Source organism: Emydura macquarii, unplaced genomic scaffold (genome assembly GCF_026122565.2).
Source record: "Emydura macquarii macquarii isolate MOO-44397 ecotype Brisbane River unplaced genomic scaffold, CSIRO-AGI_Emac_v2 contig_2165, whole genome shotgun sequence".
In the NCBI taxonomy this organism is placed as follows: domain Eukaryota; kingdom Metazoa; phylum Chordata; order Testudines; family Chelidae; genus Emydura; species Emydura macquarii.
The window spans coordinates 1-22,444 of NW_027132302.1; the positions used below are offsets into that span (position 1 = coordinate 1).

A 22,444-nucleotide genomic window follows, 5' to 3' on the forward strand; every position below is an offset into this window, starting at 1 on the left:
CAGCTCCCACCTCATTGTGGTGGGTTTATTGTATGTGACAGCTCTTTCCCAGTACATGAAACCCAGCTCAGTCAATATGCTGGTTCTAGATGAACTCTTCTCCATCCAGTACAGCATCTTCACCCCTATGTTGAACCCCATCATCTACAGCTTGAAAAATAAAGATGTGAAAACAGCTCTGGCAAGAGTATTAGGGAATATTCAAGTTTCTCATGTAATGTAACCATTTCTAGAGTTTATAATTTTTAATAAAATTATAATATCAATCAAAGAGTTGTGCGAAATGAACTACCTGGTTATTTTGAGCTGATGCAGCTGGTTGACACTGGTACACAACTGGCAGTCAATTTAGTCTAGATAAAAGAACTATCCCAAACACAGTTTATATAGCTGAAATCTTAAGTGACATAAATATGCGTAGCTCAGTTGGTTTCAGTGGAACCATCTTAGGCCTGGTCTACACTGCTGCTGACGGTCAACTGGAGATACATAAGCTACATAATGTATCTTGAATATCTCCCATTCACGTACTTATGTTGATGTACCACGGTGTTTTCATGGTGCTGTCTAGATGGGAAATGCCCTCCCATCAACGCAGTCTTACTCCTTTCGTGGTGGTGGATTTCCAGCGTCAACCAAAAGGCCATCTGGGATCGATTGAGTGGGTATACATGACCCGCTCTATCAATCCAGCTGCATCGATTGCTGCAGAACTGGCAGTGTAGATATACCCTTAGTTTACAGCAGCTGATGATCATTACGTTGATATCCATACTTGACTTATTTCTACTTAAAGCAATATGAGCTTTGGGTTTTGAGTAACATTGAATTTGAAAATCAACTCGTGAAGAGACCCAACCCTGGGATTTTGGACTGACTTTGAAATGGGGTTGAGTATAGTTTGTGCTAAAGCACGCTAGGTAAACCCAGACTTTAGCTTGATTTTTAGCCTAGCTACAACTCAACCTGATAAATCAAGTTACATGAATTTACCCAGCACCTACAGTATGAAAAATGTAAAAGTTAGATTGGTTATAACAATCATGTGTTACTCCAGTGCCTTAACCACAAAGACAGCCTTCCTGAAGGGTCTATAGCCGTTAAGTGCTGAAATTGGGACCTGGATATTACAATGAAGAAAGCAGGTACCAGAGAAATACAGACTTGACTAGGTGGAAACCATCAACCAACTGAAGAGAAGAAATGGAGCTCAAATTCTGTTCACTTTGTGAATGCCACATATTGTATCTTAGCACCTCTCCTTTGAAAGGAAGACAGGCATTTCTTTATGGATGCCTAATGATGTAGATGCTTTTGAGACTTTCCACTTATTCCCTGCTTCCCTTAAGTCAGCCAGTGGAAGGAAGAGACTCCCTCTAGCAACAACCAGAGCAGCAGTTTCTCTCAAGCCTAACCATTGAAGTCTGGATTAAGACCCAGCAATCCAAACTCACTTGAGGCAGAGACCACCACCATTTCCTGAGGAGGCGGGTCTATACCCAGCAAAGGGAATATGAAGTGGGAGACACCAGAGAAGAGGCCAGAGCTTTCTGGCTCATTTCCACTGACTGTCAGAAAGGGCTTTCTGGTCATCATGACCTCCTGTCACTTCTTTGTGACCTGAACTTCCTTGTGACCCAGTTGAGACCCACTGGACTCTGAGAAGTCCATCCTAAGAGCACTCTTTGCAGCCCACATTCTTCCCAACCCTGACCCTCTGGGCCCGAGGAGGTGTGCCGCATCAGAGCTGCAGGAAGATAAATGGAGACAGGGGTTAGCCAAGGGCTTGAACTGGTGTGTAGGACACTCCTCTTCATTCCCAATGACCCCAAAGCTGAGGATGACCACTGGTGTACCTCCTAGCAAATGCTGAAGCAGGGTTGCCCTCCACTGAGGCTGATTGAATTTAGTAAGCTAAGAAAATTCCCAAATGAAATTGTGTACAAGCGGAGTTGATATTGATTTAATATTAGCAATTCAAGGAGTGAGTAATAAGTTCTTCATACTAATTCTTAGTTATCTCTTCAGACATGTTTTTAGGCTAGTAAATGGAACAGCACAACTGTTAGAGACAAAGAACAGGGGGTCCCTGGGGCGGATAGGGGAGATGGAACCCTTTATTACTTGCTCGTTCCACCTCGACACCATGAGTGAGTGACGGGGGATTACTTTACAATCCTTTTATCCATAACAGTATGTAAATATATACATTCTCAGCAACTCCCCATAGACCCTTATTTGGTTACATTAACAACTGGAAAATTAATATTAACAACTACATGATAAATAGAATTATACCAGCCCCCCTTTGTTGTTTACAGGATTACTTCACAGAGCGCAGGCACATTACCTTGAAACCTAACATTCTTTAAAATATACAGTATGCAATTGAGGGAAAGAAGATAATGCTCTCTTCTCACCAAAGGCTTTGCGCGGGAGGGGAGATAGTTATTTTGTTAGCATCATTCCCTGTGCAGATGGCCAGGAAGGAAGGGAAAGAAGAAAGATAACACAACTCTAACTAGAATTTATACCAATTACCAGAAACAAGGTTTGCCTGTGCCATGACCCTGTTCCCTGTAGCTTAGGCCTGACCATTTGTCCAGATTTTAACTCTTTACTCTCCTAAAACAACCTCACCGCCACAGTGACAGAATTTGTCCTCTTGGGCCTCACCCAGAGTCCTGAGCTGCAGCAATGCCTCTTGGTTATCTTCTTCATAGTCTATGTTACAACTTGGTTGGGAAATTTCACCATCATCACCACTGTGATCACTGACCACTGGCTCCACACCCCCATGTACTTCCTGCTGGCCAACTTGGCTTTCCTAGATGTCAGTGACTCATCAGTCACTGTTCCCAAATTACTGTTGGGTCTCCTCTCCCAGCACACAACCATCTCATTTAATGAGTGCATCCTCCAAATGTTTTTCTTCAATTTCTGTTTTTGTGTTGCTGGCTGTTGATCAATATGTAGGTATTCATCAACCATTACAATACTTGACTATCATGAACCAGCGTGTGTGCGTGGGGCTGGTGGCAGGGGCATGGCTGGGTGGATTTGCTCACTCAATTGTTCAGATTGGACTGGTCCTCCAGTTGCCATTCTGTGGTCCAAACGTCTTGGACAATTTTTTCTATGATGTCCCACAAGGCATCAGAGTGGCCTGCATCGATACCTACTTGGTCTAATTGCTGATGGTTTCCAAGAGTGGGATGCTCGTCATAGTAATGTTCATCATCCTGCTCATTTCGTACACCGTCATCTTAAGGAAGATAAAGAAACATATCACAGAAGGGAAGCGCAAGGCTCTGTCCACATGTGGAACCCAGATCACAGCCGTGTGTTTACAATTCATACACTCCATCTTCATCTATGCGCAGCCTTTCTGGAAATTTCCCCTGTACAAGTTGGTTTCCATCTTTTTCACTGCAATCATCCCAATGCTGAACTTGATGATCTACACGCTGAGAAACGCTGAGATGAAGAAGGCCATCAGGAGATCATAGAACAATAGAATATTAGAGTTGGAAGGGACCTCAGGAGGTCATCTAGTCCAACCCCCTGATCAAAGCATGACTAACCTCAACTATATCATCCCAACCAGGGCTTTGTCAAGCCTCAGCTTAAAAACCACTAAGGATGGAGATTCCACCACCTCCCTAGGTAACCCATTCCAGTGCTTCACCACCCTCCTAGTAAAAAACATTTTCCTAATGTCCAACCTAGACCTCCTGCCCTGCAACTTGAGACCGTTGCTCCCTGTTCTGTCATCTGCCACCACTGAGAACAGCCTAGCCCCATCCTCCCTGGAACCCCCTTTCAGGTAGTTAAAGGCCGCTATCAAATCCCCCCTCATTCTTCTCTTTTGCAGACTAAACAAGCCCAGTTCCCTCAGCCTCTCCTCATAAGTCCTGTGCTCCAGCCCCCTAATCAATTTTGTTGCCCTCCGCTGACTCTCTCCAACTTGTCCACATCCTTTTTGTAGTGGGGGGCCCAAAACTGGACACAATATTCTAAATGCGGCCTCACCAATGCCGAATAGAGGGGAATAATCACTTCCGTGACCTGCAGGCAATGCCCCTCCTAATGCAGCCCAATATGCTATTAGCCTTCTTGACAACCAGGGCACAATGCTGACTCATATCCAGCTTTTTATCCACTGTTATCCCCAGGTCCTTTTCTGCAGAGCTGTTGCCCAGCTCATCGGTCCCCAGTCTATAGCTGTGCATGGGATTCTTCCTTCCTAAGTGGAGGACTCTGCACTTATCTTTGTTGAACCTCATTAGATTTCTTTTGGCCCAATCCTCCAGTTTGTTTAGGTCACTCTGTATCCTATCCCTACCCTCCAGGGTATCTACCACTCCCCCTAGCTTAGTGTCGTCCGCAAATTTGCTGAGGGTGCAATCTACCCCATCCTCCAGATCATTAATAAAGATGTTGAACAAAACCGGCCCCAGGACCGACCCCTGGGGAACTCCGCTTGTGACCGGTTGCCAGCTAGACATGGAGCCATTGATCACTACTCGTTGAGCCCTATGCTCTAGCCAGTTCTCTATCCATTTTAGAGTCCATTCATCCAACCCATACTTCTTTAACTTGCTGATAAGAATACTGTGAGAGACCGTATCAAAAGCTTTGCTAAAGTCAAGGTATATCACATCCACCGCCTTCCCTATATCCACAGAGCCAGTAACATCATCATAGAAGGCAATCAGGTTGGTCAGGCATGACTTTCCCTTGGTGAATCCATGTTGACTGTTCCTGATCACCTTCCTCTCTTCCAAGTGCCTTAAAATGGATTTCTTAAGGACCTGCTACATGATTTTTCCAGGGATTGAAGTGAGGCTGACCGGTCTGTAGTTCCCCGGATCCTCTTTCCTCCCTTTTTGAAGATGGGCACTATATTTGCTTTTTTCCAGTCCTCAGGGACCTCCCCCTGTTGCCACGAGCTTACAAAGATAATAGCCAATGGCTCTGAAATCACCTCAGCCAATTCCTTCAGCACCCTCGGGTGCATTGCATCCATCCCCATGGACTTGTGTATGTCCAATCCTTCTAAATAGCCTTGGACCTGTTCCTTCAGCACTGCGGGATGTTCGCCTCCTTCCCATTCTGTGCCACCCAGTACAGTAGTCTGGGAGCTGATCTTGTCTGTGAAGACAGAGGCAAAAAAAGTACTGAGTACCTCAGCTTTCTCAACATCCTCTGTCACTAGGTTGCCTCCCCCATTCTGTAAGGGGCCCACACTTTCCCTAATCTTCCTCTTGTTGGCAACATACCTGTAGAAACCCTTCTTGTTCCCCTTCACGTCCCTTGCTAGCTGCAACTCCAATTGTGCTTTGGCCTTCCTGATTTCATTCCTGCATGTTCGAGCAGTGTTTTTTATAATCCTCCGTAGTTATCTGACCAAGCTTCCACTTCTTGTAAGCTTCTTTTTTGCATTTAAGTTTGCCAAAGACTTCTTTGTTAAGCCAAGCTTGACGCCTACCATATTTGCTATTCTTTCTGCACATCGGGATGGTTTGCTCCTGTGCCCTCAATAAGGTCTCTTTAAAATACAGCCAGTTCTCTTGGATTCCTTTTCCGCTCATATTAGCCTCCCAGAGAATCCTGCCCATCAGTTCCCTGAGGGAGTCAAAGTCCGCTTTTCTGAAGTCCATGGTCCGTATCCTGCTGTTCTCCTTTCTTCCTTTTGTCAGGGTCCTGAACTCGACCATCTCATGGTCACTGCTGCCTAGGTTGCCACCCACTTCTACTTCCCCTACCAAATCTTCCCTGTTTGTGAGCAGCAGGTCAAGAGAAGCACGGCCCCTAGTTGGTAGCTCCAGCACTTGCACCAGGAAATTGTCAGCGACACTCTCCAAAAACTTCCTGGAGTGTTTGTGCTCTGCTGTATTGCTCTTCCAGCAGATGTCAGGGTGATTGAAGTCCCCCATGAGAATCAGGTCCTGTGAACTGGAAACTTTTCCTAGTTGAGTAAAGAAAGCCTCATCTACCTCATCCTCCTGGTCTGGTGGTCTATAACAGACACCATCACGACATCACCCTTATTGTTCTTGCTTCTAAGCTTAATCCAGAGACACTCAACTGACTTATCTCCAGTTTCATACTGGAGCTCAGAGCAATCATAGTGCTCTCTTACATACAGTGCAACTCCTCCACCCCTTCGCCCCTGCCTGTCCTTCCTGAACAGTTTATACCCATCCATGACAGTGCTCCAATCGTGTGAGTTACTCCACCAAGTGTCAGTTATTCCAATCATGTTGTAGTTTCTTGACTATGACAGGACTTCAAGTTCCTCCTGCTTGTTTCCCAGGCTTCTTGCATTTGTGTACAGGCACTTGAGATAAGTAGCCAATTGGCCTACTTTCACAGTATGAATTGGGAGGCCTCCCCTGCTGCACCCTCCTCCTTCTGCTTCCTTGTGGTGTCCCTCCTCCCTACTTACCTTTGGGCTTAAGTCTCCGTCCCCTGTCAAACCTAGTTTAAAGCCCTCCTCACTAGGTTAGCCAGCCTGTCTGCGAAGATTGATGAGCAGAATCCTGTTATCAAGGAAGAAACTATAAAGACAGAATTTATCATGAATGCTCTTTTATTTTCCATTTTGCATTAATTATCCCACATGATCTTCCCATCAGATTAAATATTTTTGTTCATAATTTCTATTTGTGACATTAGGGAAAATGTATTGGTCAGCCTCTTCGCATGAAGTTTGTATTTGTTATATTGAGCTTTGAAATAAGGTATTAATTCCTTATGCATTCTACTTAACCCTGACCTGGGGATCTCTTCCATTTTCTCCACTGGAAGGATTGCCCGTAGTTTATGTCTCCATGCTACTAATGTTGATGGTTCTGTCCTTCTCCAGACATGAACTCTCAGAGATCTTGCCACTAGTAATAATTGTGAATCGGCCCTTTTGTGAGCCTGTAACCAACTTTGTACTATAGCTATGAGATCTATAGGTGGTCAAACTTTAATAATCTTGAAAAATCTATTTATTTTCTTCTAAAATGTTGTGTTATTTTTGTCTGATTATTTTAGGGCATTGCCAGCATATAAACAGACAGGCTGCTATTCCTCCACATTTTCTCTTGTGTTTATGACTCCATTTCTTATATATTTTCCTGCATTTAAGTGGAGTGAATTAACATAGATGAAGTATATGGTAATCATTTCCGTGTATAGTTACACAAATGGATGTGTTTTTAGCCTTCCTTCAGATTTGTTGCCATTCTTCTAAGTGATATCTCTTTTTAGATTCTTTCCCCTTTTTTCCATAAATGTGCTCTTGGCTTCTAGTGATGTCAGAATAAATTCATTGTACCTGAGGATCTCACCTTTCATAGCTTCCATCAGCCAAGCTCCTTGCATGCAGCTGGGGTGCTTGAAGCCCTCTTGCCTCCCCCCACAAGCTCCCTGTCTTCAACCCTCCCATTGCCCTTTATTTTAGGGACTCCCCACAGCTCCTCCCCATCTTCCCTCCACTAGGGGTTCCATGTGCCTCTCATCCTGGCCACCTTCAATACCAGGGTCTCCATCCTTCTCCCATAGCAGTGGTTCTGTATATGCCTTCATTCCCTCCTCTCCCCATACTAGGGTCTTCTTTTTATCCCCTGTGTACATCCCCCATTTACACCTTCCCCCACATTTCCTCCTAGTCCTTCCCCTAGGTATCTGTTTTCTTTCTCTAAGGGTAATGCAGGGTGTCAAGATGTTAAATTGTGTTGGGAGAATTGGCTGAGATGAGATCGAGTATTGTTATAATGAAGGGCTTTAATGGTGACATAAACCAGTTGTACAACCTATTAACAATTGCAGAGGTGGTCGTAACCGAGGCTGTGCTAATCAGATTGCAGGAGCTCCAAGTGTCCCACATTTTTCCTCTTTTGGTTTCTGATTTTCCCCAAAATCAAGAAGGTTCTGGCCATTGGTGCCTAAAACATTCCCTGAAATTTTAGAACCAATGAGATGTGCAAATGAAAAGTTATCACAGTATAGACAGACCGACTGAAAAATAGACAGAAATGCTGTTGAGTTGAGTGTACGGCTGGCATAGACTTCACCAACCAATGGGAAACTGCAAACACCAGTGTTTATTTCACTATTGAATTTAGGCTAGTGTCTTTGGGCCAGAACCGGTCAGTATTAAACCAGCAATGTTGATGGAGCTACTTTGTATTAACATAGATTTAGCTGAGATCTCCCCTATTCATCTCAGTTGCACTCGCTTTCTCCAACCTATTGTTAGCCGCTCTTGGATCTTTGTGTGCATTTGGCCAAATCCTGGTCCCTTTGAAGAGATTGGCTAAATCCCAGTGACTTCAATGGGATCCCAATCCATCCTCCTTATCCAGTCTGATCATCTTTAAGAAACGCTGCACACATTCCTCTTAAAAAACCAGCAAACACAGAACACTTTTCCACCACAGGAAGAATGGCATAGCATTGATTTATTTATTTAGGTTAAAGTAATTTAAAAATGTCTATATAAGGCTCTTGATTCTCGTAAGGGTTCTCTGCTGCCGCCTCTCTGCTTCGGCCACCCTCTCTGTCATGAATGACTCCGAGACCCTCTTGTTCAGCAAACCAGTGCAGTTTATTTCCAGTGTGCAGTCCCACCACTTTCTGAACACATACAGCTTGGCTAGCTGTCTCAGGAGCTTCTGCATCTAGGCAGGTAGAGCTTCTGCTCCCCTTCCACTCCCTGGCTTCACCCTCCTCTCTTTCCCTCACGTGGGCCTGTTTATAGCCCCTGGCTAATGAGATGCAGCCATTTCCCTTGCCCCAATCAGGTGCAGGTGTTCCCAGCTAACTCAAATCTACCTCTCTCAATTGGGGCTGCGGTGACAGAGGGCTGGCTAAGGGTTACTGCCCATCGCTCTGTTACAATTCCATAATACATCATTAATAACACAATAATATCCCTGCACTATTGACATAATTATTTCAACAGGAACTCAGCCATGCAGACACTTCTTCTGCACCCCATCAAAGAGCTGACACATGGGATGACCCCCAGTACATCATAGAATCACAGAATCACAGAAGATGAGGGTTGGAAGGGACCTCAAGAGGTATCTAGTCCAACCCCCTGCTCAAAGCAGTACCGAGCCCAACCAAATCATCCCAGGGAGGGCTTTGTCAAGCCGGGCCTCAAAAACCTTGAAGGATGCAGATTCCACCACCTCCCTGTTATACTTATAAAATAAACAGGAGGATCTTATTCCGGGGATAAGGCAGTATGTCACATTTATTATGAATACAGAAAAGAAAAACATTTAAAAGCAGTTGCCTAAAACACACACTTACACACACACACACACACACACATTTTTGTGGGAGGGCTATAATTACCAGTCCCTTGTTGCTCGAGCTGAAATCACTGGCCAAGTGATTCAGACACGAGGGTGGAGCCGGGTTCTGTCGGTCGTGACACGATGCTCTTTGGGGTATGCAGAACGAGCCCAAAGTTCAGATTTCTTCTCCCCATTTTATACTTTATCCATCCCCGTTTCAGTCTATGGATTTTGTCATGTCAGATAGTTTTCTTTTTTGATGTAATCATTAATTACATTTGATGCTGCAGGGGTGACAACTTTCCCACTGTTTTTTTATTCCTCTTTCACCCCTTATTTTGTTCTTGTTCTGGGGATGTTAGCTCCCCTGTTTTCCAGAGTTATCTTGATCTTCGGCCATTTGGGTTGTAAAGTTTTTTAAACAAAAGCTTCTTTTTTTCCTCCTGTCCTTGAAACAGTAATTATTTTTTCACTGTCTTATTGTAACACTTAAACTGCATTCATTCCTCATTTATACTTACTAAAAATCATTACACTTTTATTTCATTACATTAGTACATTATTTTATACTTACTTACTAACATAATAAAATCCTTATGCCTTATACCTACATTAATTTTATTAATGCCATTTTACTAAAGGAAAATATAAGAATTTTTTTTTGCCCTTTTACTGCTCCATGATTTACACATTAAACCACATTCCTGATACACATTGGGCACTTCTCCTTACTTGTGAATTATTGCACTTAGATTCCAGGATGTATACAAGCAGGGCCTCAACGTGTCATAAATGTGAAATCACAAAATGTTTAGGCAGGATGCACCCCCTCATATGTTCACAAGCAGTCAATTAGCATAGTGGAGCCTGGGGTGTTATGAACAAATAATTAATATGTCCGGAACATCCTTATCTGTAATGCTTATGCCTGGTCTTGTTCTCTTTCCCAGTGTGAGGATTTAACCCTTAAGTTTTAAATATGTTTTCATGGTCCGGGCATGCTTTGGTTTAGGTCTACATCGCAGTGCTCACAGTGCTGGGGCCTACATCCCTAGGTAACCCATTCCAGTGTTTCACCACCCTCTTAGTGAAAATGTTTTTCCTAATATCCTACCTAGTCCTCCCATAATATGAAAAAATATTGACAATGCTGTCTAACTGAACACTCAACCTCTCCCCAAGCACTTCCACCTTAAAAACACCTGGAACAAAGAAACAAATCAACCCACCTGCCAACTAGTTGAAAAAAAGCACTCAAAAACAAAGACAGAAGCAAAAAACAAAGAGCTACTGCACTGATACTGCAATCCATTGGGTTTTTTTTTTTTTACCCTGAAAGATAAGAAGAGCCAGAGACTCCATGAGATCCACTGCATCTGATGAAGTCAGCTGAGCCTCACAAAAGTCTTTAAAGTGCCACGGGACTCTCGTTGTTTTTGCTGTGTACAGACTAACACGGCTACCCCTCTGGAACTCTTCTACTAAGGACTTTGATATGGCTACTGATTCTATGTAGAAGGTACTCAGAGAGAGTAGTGCTGGTTGGCAGTATACAATCCTTTAGATAGATCAATGGATAGATAGATGGATAGATAGATAGAATTTACTACTGTAAATACAGCATTTTGCACTAAAAAATTGCACAGCATATTCTCATGGGAGAAAAATGTCATCAGTTGATTATACCTCTTAAGAAATGCAGAATGAAACCATGGTCATCAGAGAAAGATGGATCTTTCGTTCTTGGTGAATAACCTCTACACAATCAGGTTCCACAGGGCAGCTTTGATCTCCTTGTTCCTCATGCTGTAGATGACAGGATTCATCACTGGAGGCACCATGGAATAGAAAACATCCAGCACGAGATCCAGCCCTGATGTGGAGCTCGAGGTGGGTTTCAGATAGGCAAAGGTGGCAGTGAAAATATACAAGAAAACCACAGTGAGGTGAGGGAGGCAGGTGGAGAAGGCTTTGTGCCGCCCCTGCTCAGAGGGGATTCTCAGCACTGTACTGAATATCTGAACATACGACACAATGATCAAAACAAAGCAGCTTAAGACTAAGCACGCACTAAGGGCAATAACCCCGGTTTCACTGAGGTAAGAGTCAGAGCAGGCCAGCTTGAGAAGCTGGGGAATGTCACAGAAGAACTGATCCACCTTGTTACCTCCACAGAAAGATATTGCAAATGTGCTCCTAGTGTGCAGGGCAGAGTAGAGTATCCCACTGATCCAGGCACTGGCCGCCATTTGGACACAAGCCCCCCTGTTCATCACTCTTTCATAGTGCAGTGGTTGGCAGATGGCGACGTATCGGTCGTATGCCATGACGGTCAGTATTGCGAGATCAGCTGAACTGAGGAACATGAAGAGAAAGACTTGGGTGACGCATCCAGAATAAGAAATGGACCTGGTGTTCATGAGGGAATTGACCATGGATTTGGGGACGGTGACAGAGATGGAGCCGAGGTCTAGGATGGACAGGTTCATCAGGAAGAAGTACATTGGAGTGTGAAGGTGGTGGTCAAGAGCTACTGCTGTGACAATGAGAAGATTCCCCAGCAGGGCTGCCAGGTAAATGACTAGAAATGCCACAAAGTGCAAAATCTGCAGCTCCCGAATGTCAGAGAATCCCAGAAGAAGGAACTCGGTGACGGTGGTCAGGTTGGACATTTTCTTCCTCAGCACATTGTGTCCTGCCTGCGGAGGGAAGGAGAGGGTCACGGGTCAGGATTAGATTGTCAGAGGGAATGACCCTGATTCTCCTCTGAGTAATATCTCTTGATGTGAGTGTCAAAGGAACACAGCACTCCTCACTTCCACTGACTAGGATTGGGGAGTTCTCTTCACTGCTGACAATCGGACCACTAGAGAGACAAGGTGCGTGAAGGAAAATCTGTCATTGGACCCACCTCTGTTGGTGAGAGAGACGAGCTTTCAGTTCACACCCTCTCAGGATCTGGCCCACGATGTCACTTGATGAAATGCATTAAAGACTAGGACAAATTACAGCCCAAGCCCACAGATCTAGCAAAGTTGGTCCCTCAGCTCTGATTGTCCCTCAAGCCGGCTTGTCTATAACGATGCCTCCCACGCTCTGTGCACAGAAGACCTGCTAAATGCTTACAAGTTGATGGATGGCACCAATCCCAGCTATGGTCTCATCTCTGGGTGATGATGAGTTACCGGCATCCTTCAGTTACTGCTGGAATGTGCCGTTTCCTTCTGTGGCTTTATGCATGTGCCATGTGGTCAGTGGTAGGCAGGAGACCTGGGTTCCCTTCTCGGTTCTGCTGTGTAACCTTGGGCCAGTCACTTCTGTTTCCTTTCTCTGCCTTGTCCACTTGATTATGGGCTCTGGGGGGGGATATGTCTCATCACGTGTATGCACCGCTATGTACAGCATCTGTGCTCAACTGGCAGCAGTATTGCACACTGGATATGGTGAGAGGTCCCAGGAGGTCTGGATTCTAGTTCCATTGACCTACTGTGGGCCCCAGCTACCCTTCAGCTGGGCGCATCTTCCCAGCTCCAGTAGACAGACAGGAGCTAGCTCTGTTCAAGTTATAACCCGAACCATACCCATGTGGCCAGAGATAGCCTGAGCATCTGATTATGTACCCATGGAGATCAGGTGGGCTTGTATTGTGCTACCCTCAGCTAGTGAAGTCTGAATTCCACTCTGACACTGAATTTCAAGGTGCTAGTACGTCTGTTAGGTTCAATCCATATTCCATGGGCTATCGGCTCTTCTGTTTACTCAGTTCTGCCATCCTGCAGAACCGTGTCTTTGAAACAGAAATAAAAATGCACATAATAGAATGACAGCGTTTTGAAATGATGGTATCATTGGACCATATTAGCATTTCCCACCCTGGCTGAAAGTTAATTTCCCATTTGTACCGGTCAAAAATATTCTGCTTAAACTGGATTAAAAGAACTGGGTTTTCAGTTAAATACATTTTCATGGAAAGTCTGATGTCTCTATCCAAAAAAGTCATTATTTTTTCAGGGGGGAGAGGGGTTTTGGTTGGAATTCTTCAGTTTTCAGCAGAAAACGTTTGGTTCTCTGTTGCCAAAACCCCAAAATTCGTGGGACTTCTATAAAAAGACAAACTCAGATTTGTGTTCTTACATTTGTCCTGTACGTTAACACTCTCACCAATTTAGGTGAAATAGCAAACTTACTGCGTTGGTCTTCGGAGAATGTTTTCCAGCTTGTGATGTGTTTGATCCTCCAGTGCTAGAAATCATTGGCCACTATCTATCTATCTACATGCACATTTCTCCCTCTCATGTACCCAGCACTGCATTATGCAGCAGCTGTCTCCATGCCCTGTCACTAGATTTTCTGAGTTGCTGGGTCTCTCTGCCGTTCCCAGCAGACAGGGATCCACGCCACAGATGGGCACTCCCTGCTTCCCTCCTTGAGGATCCTTGGCTGAGAACTGATGGACTAAATGGCTCTAAAGCTTGTTCAGGCTTCAGACACAGCCACAACCCCAGATGTTTCTGCTCTGGGGCTAAGTAGCTGAATCTGGTCTCCAGGTCTCAGATCTTAGCAGTGATCTCACCTGTGAACAAACAATCCTTCCATCCTACCCTAGCTGACCCTCACCCCACAGAGGGGGGACAGCACCAGCCCTGGATCTCACAGGATGGCAGCAACCCTGGAAGGAAACTTGGCTAAAAACAAGTCAGGTCTGAGGCCCAAAGAGTGTCTCAAGGTATTTCCCAAATCAAAAAAGTATGTATAGCACAGACATGAGACTTACAATAGCTCAGAGCCTAGTGGCAGCAGAAGCTCAGCTGGCCTGGAGTAGCCGGTTCCCTCATTAGCTCCACATAATCACCACTCGGAGGAGCAGGGATTTTTTTGTTTTTGTTTTTAATTCCTGTGTTGCATCAGCAGATCTTGGGATGCAGCCACCAGAAGAACCACAGCTCAAACAGCCCTGGCTGCTTGAAGTTTGTCACCAAGAGGTACCCAGAGACAAACACTAAAAACAAAGTGTCATGTCCTGAGCAGCTGTAAATTGATACAGTTCTGTCGATTTCAGAGTAGCTATTTCTGCCAACTGATGACCCAGCCTTTTGATTTCAATTGAGGTATGGCCAATTTACACCCACTGAGGGTCTGGCCTGTCACAGTTTCAAATCCATATTCTTTGCCTGTGAACTTGAACCAAAGATGAGAGAAAAGTCCCTATTCACGTTCTTAGCTCTTTGGGCGTAAATACAAGGGTGTAACTTTGAATAGTCATGGACCAATTGATTCCCACTAGGTATAGAACTTTGGACGAATTCAGTTTTACAGAGATTTTCTATGTATGATCTTTAACTTCTATTGGGATTAATGACCCAACTTCTTTCTTTCTTTCTTTCTTTCTTTCTTTCTTTCTTTCTTGCTTTCTCTCTCAATAATTGCATATTTTTTCTTCTTCAAACAATACTAAAATTTGTCTCATTTGGCTGGAGATGCAAAGCTGCATGGCATTTTAAAAATATTTCATTCACATGTGTTGTTGGGTACGTCAGAGAGATTGAACAAATACGAAGGGACAGATCCCCATTAGATGTAAATCAGCCATATCTCCATTAAAGACAGTCAGGCTAGTTACACAGCTGGTGTTAATTGCCATAGTGCAATGGAGCTATGCCTGTTACAGGAGCTGAATATTTGCACTGCGATGCCTAGTTTTATATTTATTCCTGTAGCTTTTTCTTTCCTGTACCAATTTCTCATTGCTTAACAGCACAATCCTATTGTAATGCTTCTCCATTACTCCAGGATCACGGCTAACAGAAATCTACAGTGTGTAGCCGGTTGGTAAATAAACTGATGGATATTATTCCGGCCTAGCAGCACCACTATGGCTACTGCTGAGTCATGACTGCTGTTTAAAAGCTGACCCTTCTCTCACATTGCCTTGCTTAGTCAGATTCCTTTGAAATTCGGGGTGTCTCAGGATGGTGCAGAGTAGGGTCAGTGACCCAAATTCGGAGTAAGTCGAGCGAGGGTTTGAGGAGACATAAGTCATTTTTTTTCAGACAGTTTTCAGAGTTTGTTCTTTGTTTTGCTTGTTTCTTTGGAGGGTGGGGGCTGTGAAGAGCTAAAGTTCTGTTAGTGACCCAAATTCAGGGTCATTTGGGATAGGAATTCTGGAGGGTTAAACCCCGGAAAAAAAAAGCACCTATGTGCCCTCCTCACTCTGCCAGGGTCCCCATACCCCACCGCACCCCCCAGCTCTCCCAGGGCTTTGAAAGCTCCCCTGCAACACCAGTGTGCCCCAACCATCCTGAACTTCACAGCTTTGATCCACCAGCACAATCCACTGAAGAGCACTCATTCTGCTTTAATGCACTATGCTTATTTATTTATTTTGCCATTGAATTGTTTTGCAAAGATTTGTAACTCTCCGGGGCTGTCTAAGGGCTGGGCTACATTACAAAGTTAGGTTGACTTAACTAGGTAGCTCAGAGCAGCCGCACCACATTTCTAGTGTTGACATAGCCTCTGAGTAAAGTGTGTGTGTTTGAGAAGTTCCTGTGAAAAGCCTGTGGCTCCTTGCTTCAACTGTCACATGATCCCCTGAGGCTAAATCGGAGGGGATCACATCTGAGAGGTGACTCTAGGAGAATGTGTAAAGTGGCTGGAAAGGCTTGGGTGGTGTTAGCCCTTAGCTTCTGGACCAGTCTCCTTCCCCAGCCAGTCCCAGTTTCCCTCCTCTCATCTGAGCTGTCTCTCTCCCCCACTTCAGCCTCCATTATCTATCACCCGAATTGCGGTACCTCTGTGTGACAATCTTACCACCAGCCAACGTGATAGAGTCCTCACATACCTCAAAGCCATTCTAATTGCAATTTTGGCTCATTTTCTGACTGCACTTGTATGACCTTCCAAATGCAGTGGTCTGGTCAGGTTCTATGGAAGCAGACTGTTTGGAGGGCACCTTTCTTAGGCCCTTCCCCATATGGGGTGAGCAGTGTAATCCTGAATAGAGCTGCTCAGATGTCCAAGATGTCATGGAGTGGTGCTACAAGGTCCAGATACAGCACCAAACAGCCAGTGCCATTGGAGGCCTACCTGCGGGCCTGCAATTATGAACACCAGTGTCACCTAGTCGGTCATTTCCCCACTCGCGCATCACTGGAAAGCTTTCCTCCTTCATCAGAGCACACATGCGAGTTGCTTTCCGTGGTGATGGCTTGGCTACCAGCCCTGTAGCTGATGACATGGGTTAGTGTCTATCAGGGCATATGCCCCAGGTTGGTGAGCCAGGTCTGTACACCTCTGAGGCCCCAGGCTGCTCTAAGATCCCCTGAAAAATTAACCTGAGTATGCGAGGTCCCAGTTACCAGTTGGTACCACTCACAGGTACTGCAGGTGTGTTGCTGGTGGTGTGGCTATGTATCAGTGGGGTGGACTTATGCAATTGACTGCCTTTTCACCCTAAAGACGCTCTAACCCAGCAGGAGAGATCTTCTCCCGCAGGCATAGTTAACCCACCTCCCCGAGAGCCGGTAGATATGTCGGCAGGAGAAGCTCTCCTATCAATATAGCACTGTCTATATGGGGTGTTAGGTCGGTATAAATACATCACTCAGGAGTGTGGATTTTTCACACTCCTGCAGCATAGTTGTACCAAATATCAGCTTTGATACATCCTGACTCTATCTATCTATCTATCTACCAGATCTACCCAGATCTCTATGAATAGTTTTCACTTTAATTAAGGAACCCTGCATCCAAGAATATTAACATCAATCACTTAACTCCATGTTAACATACAATAAGTGTGGTCTCCACTCCCCTTTGAAAATCCACCCCCTATAATGAAGATGAAATCACACGAGGAAAAATAAATGACTTACTCCACCATGGTGCAGGTGTCCACCGAGCTACTAACGCACGGGGAAACTCCCTGGCATGGAAGCCAGTGCAGAATTGTCCTTGCCTTTCCTTCTACAGCAGCTGGAACTGATCCCTCAAGGAATCACTCTCTGAGCAGGGCTGTTCCCAGGAGCCTGTGGAAAGAGGCACATTTAATCCCATAAAGCTCTGCCAACTCTCAGGATTGGATTCAGACCCTCCAGACCATGCATGGATGTCTCCTGCCTTGAACCTGTGCCCTACAGGGGTGGCAGTGGTGGTGAGCCATCAAAGAAGCTGGGGCAGTGGCATTGGACCCCTGCTCCTTCATAGAATAGACAGGAGATGAGTCTCCCCTGTACCATAGAGCTCAATTTTTCATTTTATTTTATGATAGACTCAGAGTCATAGAATGTTAGAGTTGGAAGGGACCTCAGGAGGTATCTAGTCCAACCCCCTGCTCAAAGCAGGACCAACCCCAACTAAACCATCCCAGCCAGGGCTTTGTCAAGTTGGGTCTTAAAAACCTCTAAGGATGGAGATTCCACCACCTCCCTAGATAACCCATTCCAGTGCTTCACCACCCTCCTAGTGAATTTTGTTTTCCTAATATCCAACCTAGACCTCCCCCACTGCAACTCGAGACCATTGCTCGTAGTTCTGTCATCTGCCACCACTGAGAACAGCCTAGCTTCATCCTCCCTGGATCTCCCTTTCAGGTAGTTGAAGGCTGCTGTCAAATCCCCCCTCACTCTTCCTTTCTGCAGACTGAACAAACCCAGCTACCTCAGCTCCTCCTCCTAAGTCATGCAGCCCAATATGCCATTAGCTTTTTTGGCAAAAAGGGTACACTGTTTACTCATATCCAGCTTCTTATCCACTGTAACCCCCAGGTCCTTTTCTGCAGAACTGCTGCCTAGCCCGTCGGTCCCCAGTCTGTGGCAGTGCATGGGATTCTTTTGTCCTATGTGAAGGATTCTGCACTTGTCCTTGTTGAGTCTCATCAGATTTCTTTTGCCCCAATCCTCCAATTTGTCTAGGTCACTCTCTACCCTCCAGTGTATCCCCCCTTTGCTCATGTGTGCCACGCCATGGTACAGACGAGCAAGGAATGGCACAGATGCATGTGGAACTGATATCCTGTTCAGGGGGTCAACCCACAGACCCGAAGAATTGAGGACACGTCCCGCCATCTGCCAAGCAGACAATTCTTGAGGTGATACAGCTGACTGTAAATGAGCAAGGTCAGGATTGGGTGAGGCATGACCACCTTGAAGCAACAATTGCATGAGGTGACATGCTGGAGAAGAAGAAGAATGGAATGGTCGGGAGATGGCCTGTTTGGCATAAAAGTCAGCCAACAAATTTCCTTTGGCCACCGGGTCAGTGGAAGCTATATGGGCCTGGCATTTAACTATAGCAAATTTAAAAGGCAGTTGAATGGCATCCAGTAGTTTGCATACAAAGGGACCATTTTTGATAGGAGTGCCTGTGGCCTTTTTTTGTTGTTGTCTCAAGCAGTTTGTTTACTGCCCAGATATGTCCATTATTTGCAGTTTCTTTGTGCTACTTTATGACCAAAAAAAGATCCAGAATCTTCCCCATTCTGGTTCTGGCTGCCTTTCTTACAGCCACAACTTTGGTCTTTAAAAGATGCTGAACTTTATAAAACATGGATGTACCCAAAGGGTTAAATGCTAACCAAACCAATTAATCTGAAACCTGCAAAGCAGGGATTTTTTACAAACCAAGAGTGTTTGTTTAGGTCCTTAAAACCATACAGATTTACACAATATATTTGCACACACAAATTCTCTTTTTCCCTTGCACGGCTCTAATTATTTTCACTCAGTTGTACACAAATTACATTCCCTTTTATGCATTTGGAGGCAGTTAAGTTCCAATGGAAACCTCTTTTTTTCCAGTTAATGATTTAAACTAAATCATCCATATTTAAATTATTTCAGTCAGGATTATTCACAGGCCATTCCTTTGGGAAAAGGGCCCATTTTTCCTTCAGAATGGCTGAAAAGAAACCAAGAATTATCTTCCTATAACATTTTTTACAACTTTCAACTGTTCAATTCCCTCCAGCTTCTGTAGTGTTAATTTTTCACTCTTTTTCCTTTAATCATGTCCTTATCTTCCAAAACAACACCTCCATCAGCCCAGATGTCACCATTCCAAGTCCTGTCCCAGGGAACTAAATCTGCAGGGCCTGTACTTACTTGAATATACTTCCCACTTTCGCTCACAATATTTGGCAGCAGGCTCATCTTTGTCTTGCACTATCAGTCCCCAGTTACCAGCTGCATTGCCCAGGACATTTTGAACAACTTTTTTTTTTCAGTGCAAGCATGGGTCATATCAACTTCTGATTTAAACTTAGCAGAGGCCCAATTGTCCTTTTGATGTTCCTTTAAAAGGACCTTGACCCATGAAAGGTCGGGGCATTTAGCTTTAGTCAGGATATGGAGATCCCTAGAATATAACATATATGTTGTAACCATTTGATTTATTTATTTCCAAAATATCAAGTCTAGGTCTTTGGGCTTTAGATCTGGGAGATCCTTTAATGTACCACCCGTTGGAAGTAAGAAACCCATGCTGTTGCCATAGGACTGCAAAGTCATGTGCAACACCATAGGCGTAGTGGGAGTCAGTATAAATGATTGCGGTTTTATTACAGGCCAACTGGCAAGCGCGAGTGAGAGCAATCAACTCTGCCACTTGGGCTGATGTATTTTCTGGAAGTGGGGAAGATTCGAGGGCTTTAAAGTGAGTGCAGACTGCATAATCCATTTGATCCTGGTCATCTACCCTGTCCTCCAGTTAGGTTGGAAGTTGAGGGTAAAGTGGAATGCGAGATTTCACTTTGGCCTCAGCCTCCTGTGGCTTTTTCTCCTTAGTCTGATCCAGTTGCTTTTGCAGGTTTTCAATAGTATTCTGCAAGCTTTTAACCTTAGAATTTTCCCTTCTGTTATAGGACTCCTCATACCATGCAAAATATGCCTGCCACTTCGGCTGTTTAATTCTGGCTCCCTTTGACTCCAAGGCTCCTCTTAAGTGAAGAATTGTGACATGGGAAAAAGAGCCTGCCTTTGGGAACTGCTCAACCGGATTATCATGGGTGAGAGAGTTCCATTGGACCATAATTCACATACATATAAAAGTGGAGGGCTCTTTTGGCGGAGCCCCTTTACTTTGTCCCATACCCATATTTAATACAATATTCAACACCCCTTCAAACAACACACAACCATAAACCAGAGTTGACTTGTTCAGTTTCCTTTTCCTAGGATTTGGCCGTAAGGTTGTTTTCCATTTGCCCATTGTCAAGTTCGGTTAGAGGCAGCTGCACGGGAAGGGAGATGCATGACACTGCCAATGGACTTGGAGATCAACTCTTAGGGATTTCAAAAGGCCCCTTACCTAGTTGTGGCGCCGTTGGCGTCCGGAGTCGGGACAGCAGCCGATCTCCCCTCTCGCTTTGCACGCCCTATCTGAGTGCAGTTCTTATGATCGTGTAAGCCCTATCCCAGGCTTTCCCAGCAGTAAGTGCAGGGTAAAGAGTCAGGTCATGAGTTAGAGGAGGACAGTACATAGAATTATCACCCAAGTCTTTCGGGGTTCACAGAACCACCAGTGGCAAACTGCCCCATTTAAGGGACAATTTGAAGGGTGCCCGCAGTTGTACTCTCATTCTTGTTACCCTGACCGTGCAGACTCTGACCTTGGCACACCCAGGCAAGCTTCAGCGATCCGAGTCACGGCACCAAGAATTGTTGAAGAAAACACAGTCTTCCCTTCTGTTTGGGTGGGCAAGGAAAAGACCTTTATTAATAAGATAATTACCTGGGCCAACAGCTTTAGTTAAACTGCGCCCCCCACTCTGAGTTGTGTGAGGGTTTTTTTACAGACTCATTACCAAGTCATTGTTATACAGCAAAATGCATTGAGCATGCATAATAAAAGAGAAGAAATAACGGTGAGTTTGCACAAACAGTGTCACGTATACAGCTGTACACGGAACTTCCCATATTTGGGTACAAAGGAAGGCATGCGCATAGCTCATTGTTAAAATGGAAAAATACAACTTCAGTCAAAAGAAAGAGACATTTGAGCAGTTTGCTATCCTATTTAGCTTCAGAGAAAACTTCGTCCATGCCTAGCTGACCACGCTTATCGGTCAGCACATTCCTAACTGCCTCTTAGCTTTCAGCTACATGCTCCAACTGCCTTTGTGATAAACTTCATGTTTCCACACTATCCACCTTATAATCCAGGGCAGTGTGACGTAGATTCCTCTAAACTCTGTTCCTCGATGGCTTGCTGCCTGCTTCCAAACTGTTTTATGGTAACAAATCCCAGCTGCACTTCTTCCTGCCTGTAACAATGGGCTATCATCATCCCTCAGTTACTGCAATGCATTATCATTTTCGCTGTGCTATGCGGTGCAGTGGCTGTCAGTACACCTAGGCTCTTCTCTTGTCTCTGCCAGTGACCTGCTGTGTGACCTTGGAACAGTCATTTCTCCTTTTTGTGGCTCTGTTTCCCCTCTGTCACTTTCTTTGTCTTGTCTTCTAGGATTTTAAGGTCTTTCAGAGAGGGGCCACAGGCCAGGGTTTTAAAGGTATTGAGGAACTTGGTGGGATTTTCAAAACATCTAGGCACTCAAGACACATTGAAATCAATGAGTTGTAAGCTCCTAGGTGCTTCTGAAAATCCCACGAAGCACTAAAATACCTCTGAATACATCGGCCTGTGTCTTACTCTCTGTATCTCCTGCAAACCCATTTATACCATTTATGCTCATCTGGTTGCAGTGGAGCTAGACCAGGATATCTGGGATCTTCTGTATATCTTTGAATGGGTCAGGGTAGACAGGCTTTGTCTGCTTGGTTCTACTCTAACCCAGGGTTTAGAAGGGCTAGTCTGTATAAAACATATCCTGTGTGCTATCAGCTTTACTGATTATTCATTGTTTCCTCCTTGCAACTATTCTCTTTGAAAGAGAAATCACAGAAATGCAAAAGAATAAATGGGTTTGAAATCAAGGTCCTATCAATCAATATTAATGTTCCCCGATTTATTTAACGTTCAAGGCTGGTTGGAAATTTTCAGCTGTGTTCTTTTTAATGGGGATTGGTTTTCAGCTAAACAACACCACCAGCAAAATCTTAGAATCTGTCTGCCTCCCTCAAATGTTTTCGGATTGTTTCGTAAAGAAACTGAAAATTCTAAAGCCAAACATTTTTGGTTTTTAGATT

The 22,444-nt window shown here is 44.6% G+C and overlaps 1 protein-coding gene and 1 pseudogene across 1 annotated transcript; one reads left to right on the top strand and one right to left on the bottom strand.

Annotated features, from left to right (window-relative positions):
* Nucleotides 1-2,146: 2,146 nt before the first annotated feature.
* On the top strand, nucleotides 2,147-3,509 carry LOC137160172 (olfactory receptor 4D1-like; annotated as a pseudogene).
* A 7,550-nt stretch (nucleotides 3,510-11,059) lies between these two features.
* On the bottom strand, nucleotides 11,060-11,974 carry LOC137160170 (olfactory receptor 14A16-like). Its single transcript, XM_067558626.1, has one exon. It carries the CDS (start codon nucleotides 11,972-11,974, stop codon nucleotides 11,060-11,062), a length of 915 nt encoding a protein of 304 aa, XP_067414727.1.
* Between the last annotated feature and the right edge of the window lie 10,470 nt (nucleotides 11,975-22,444).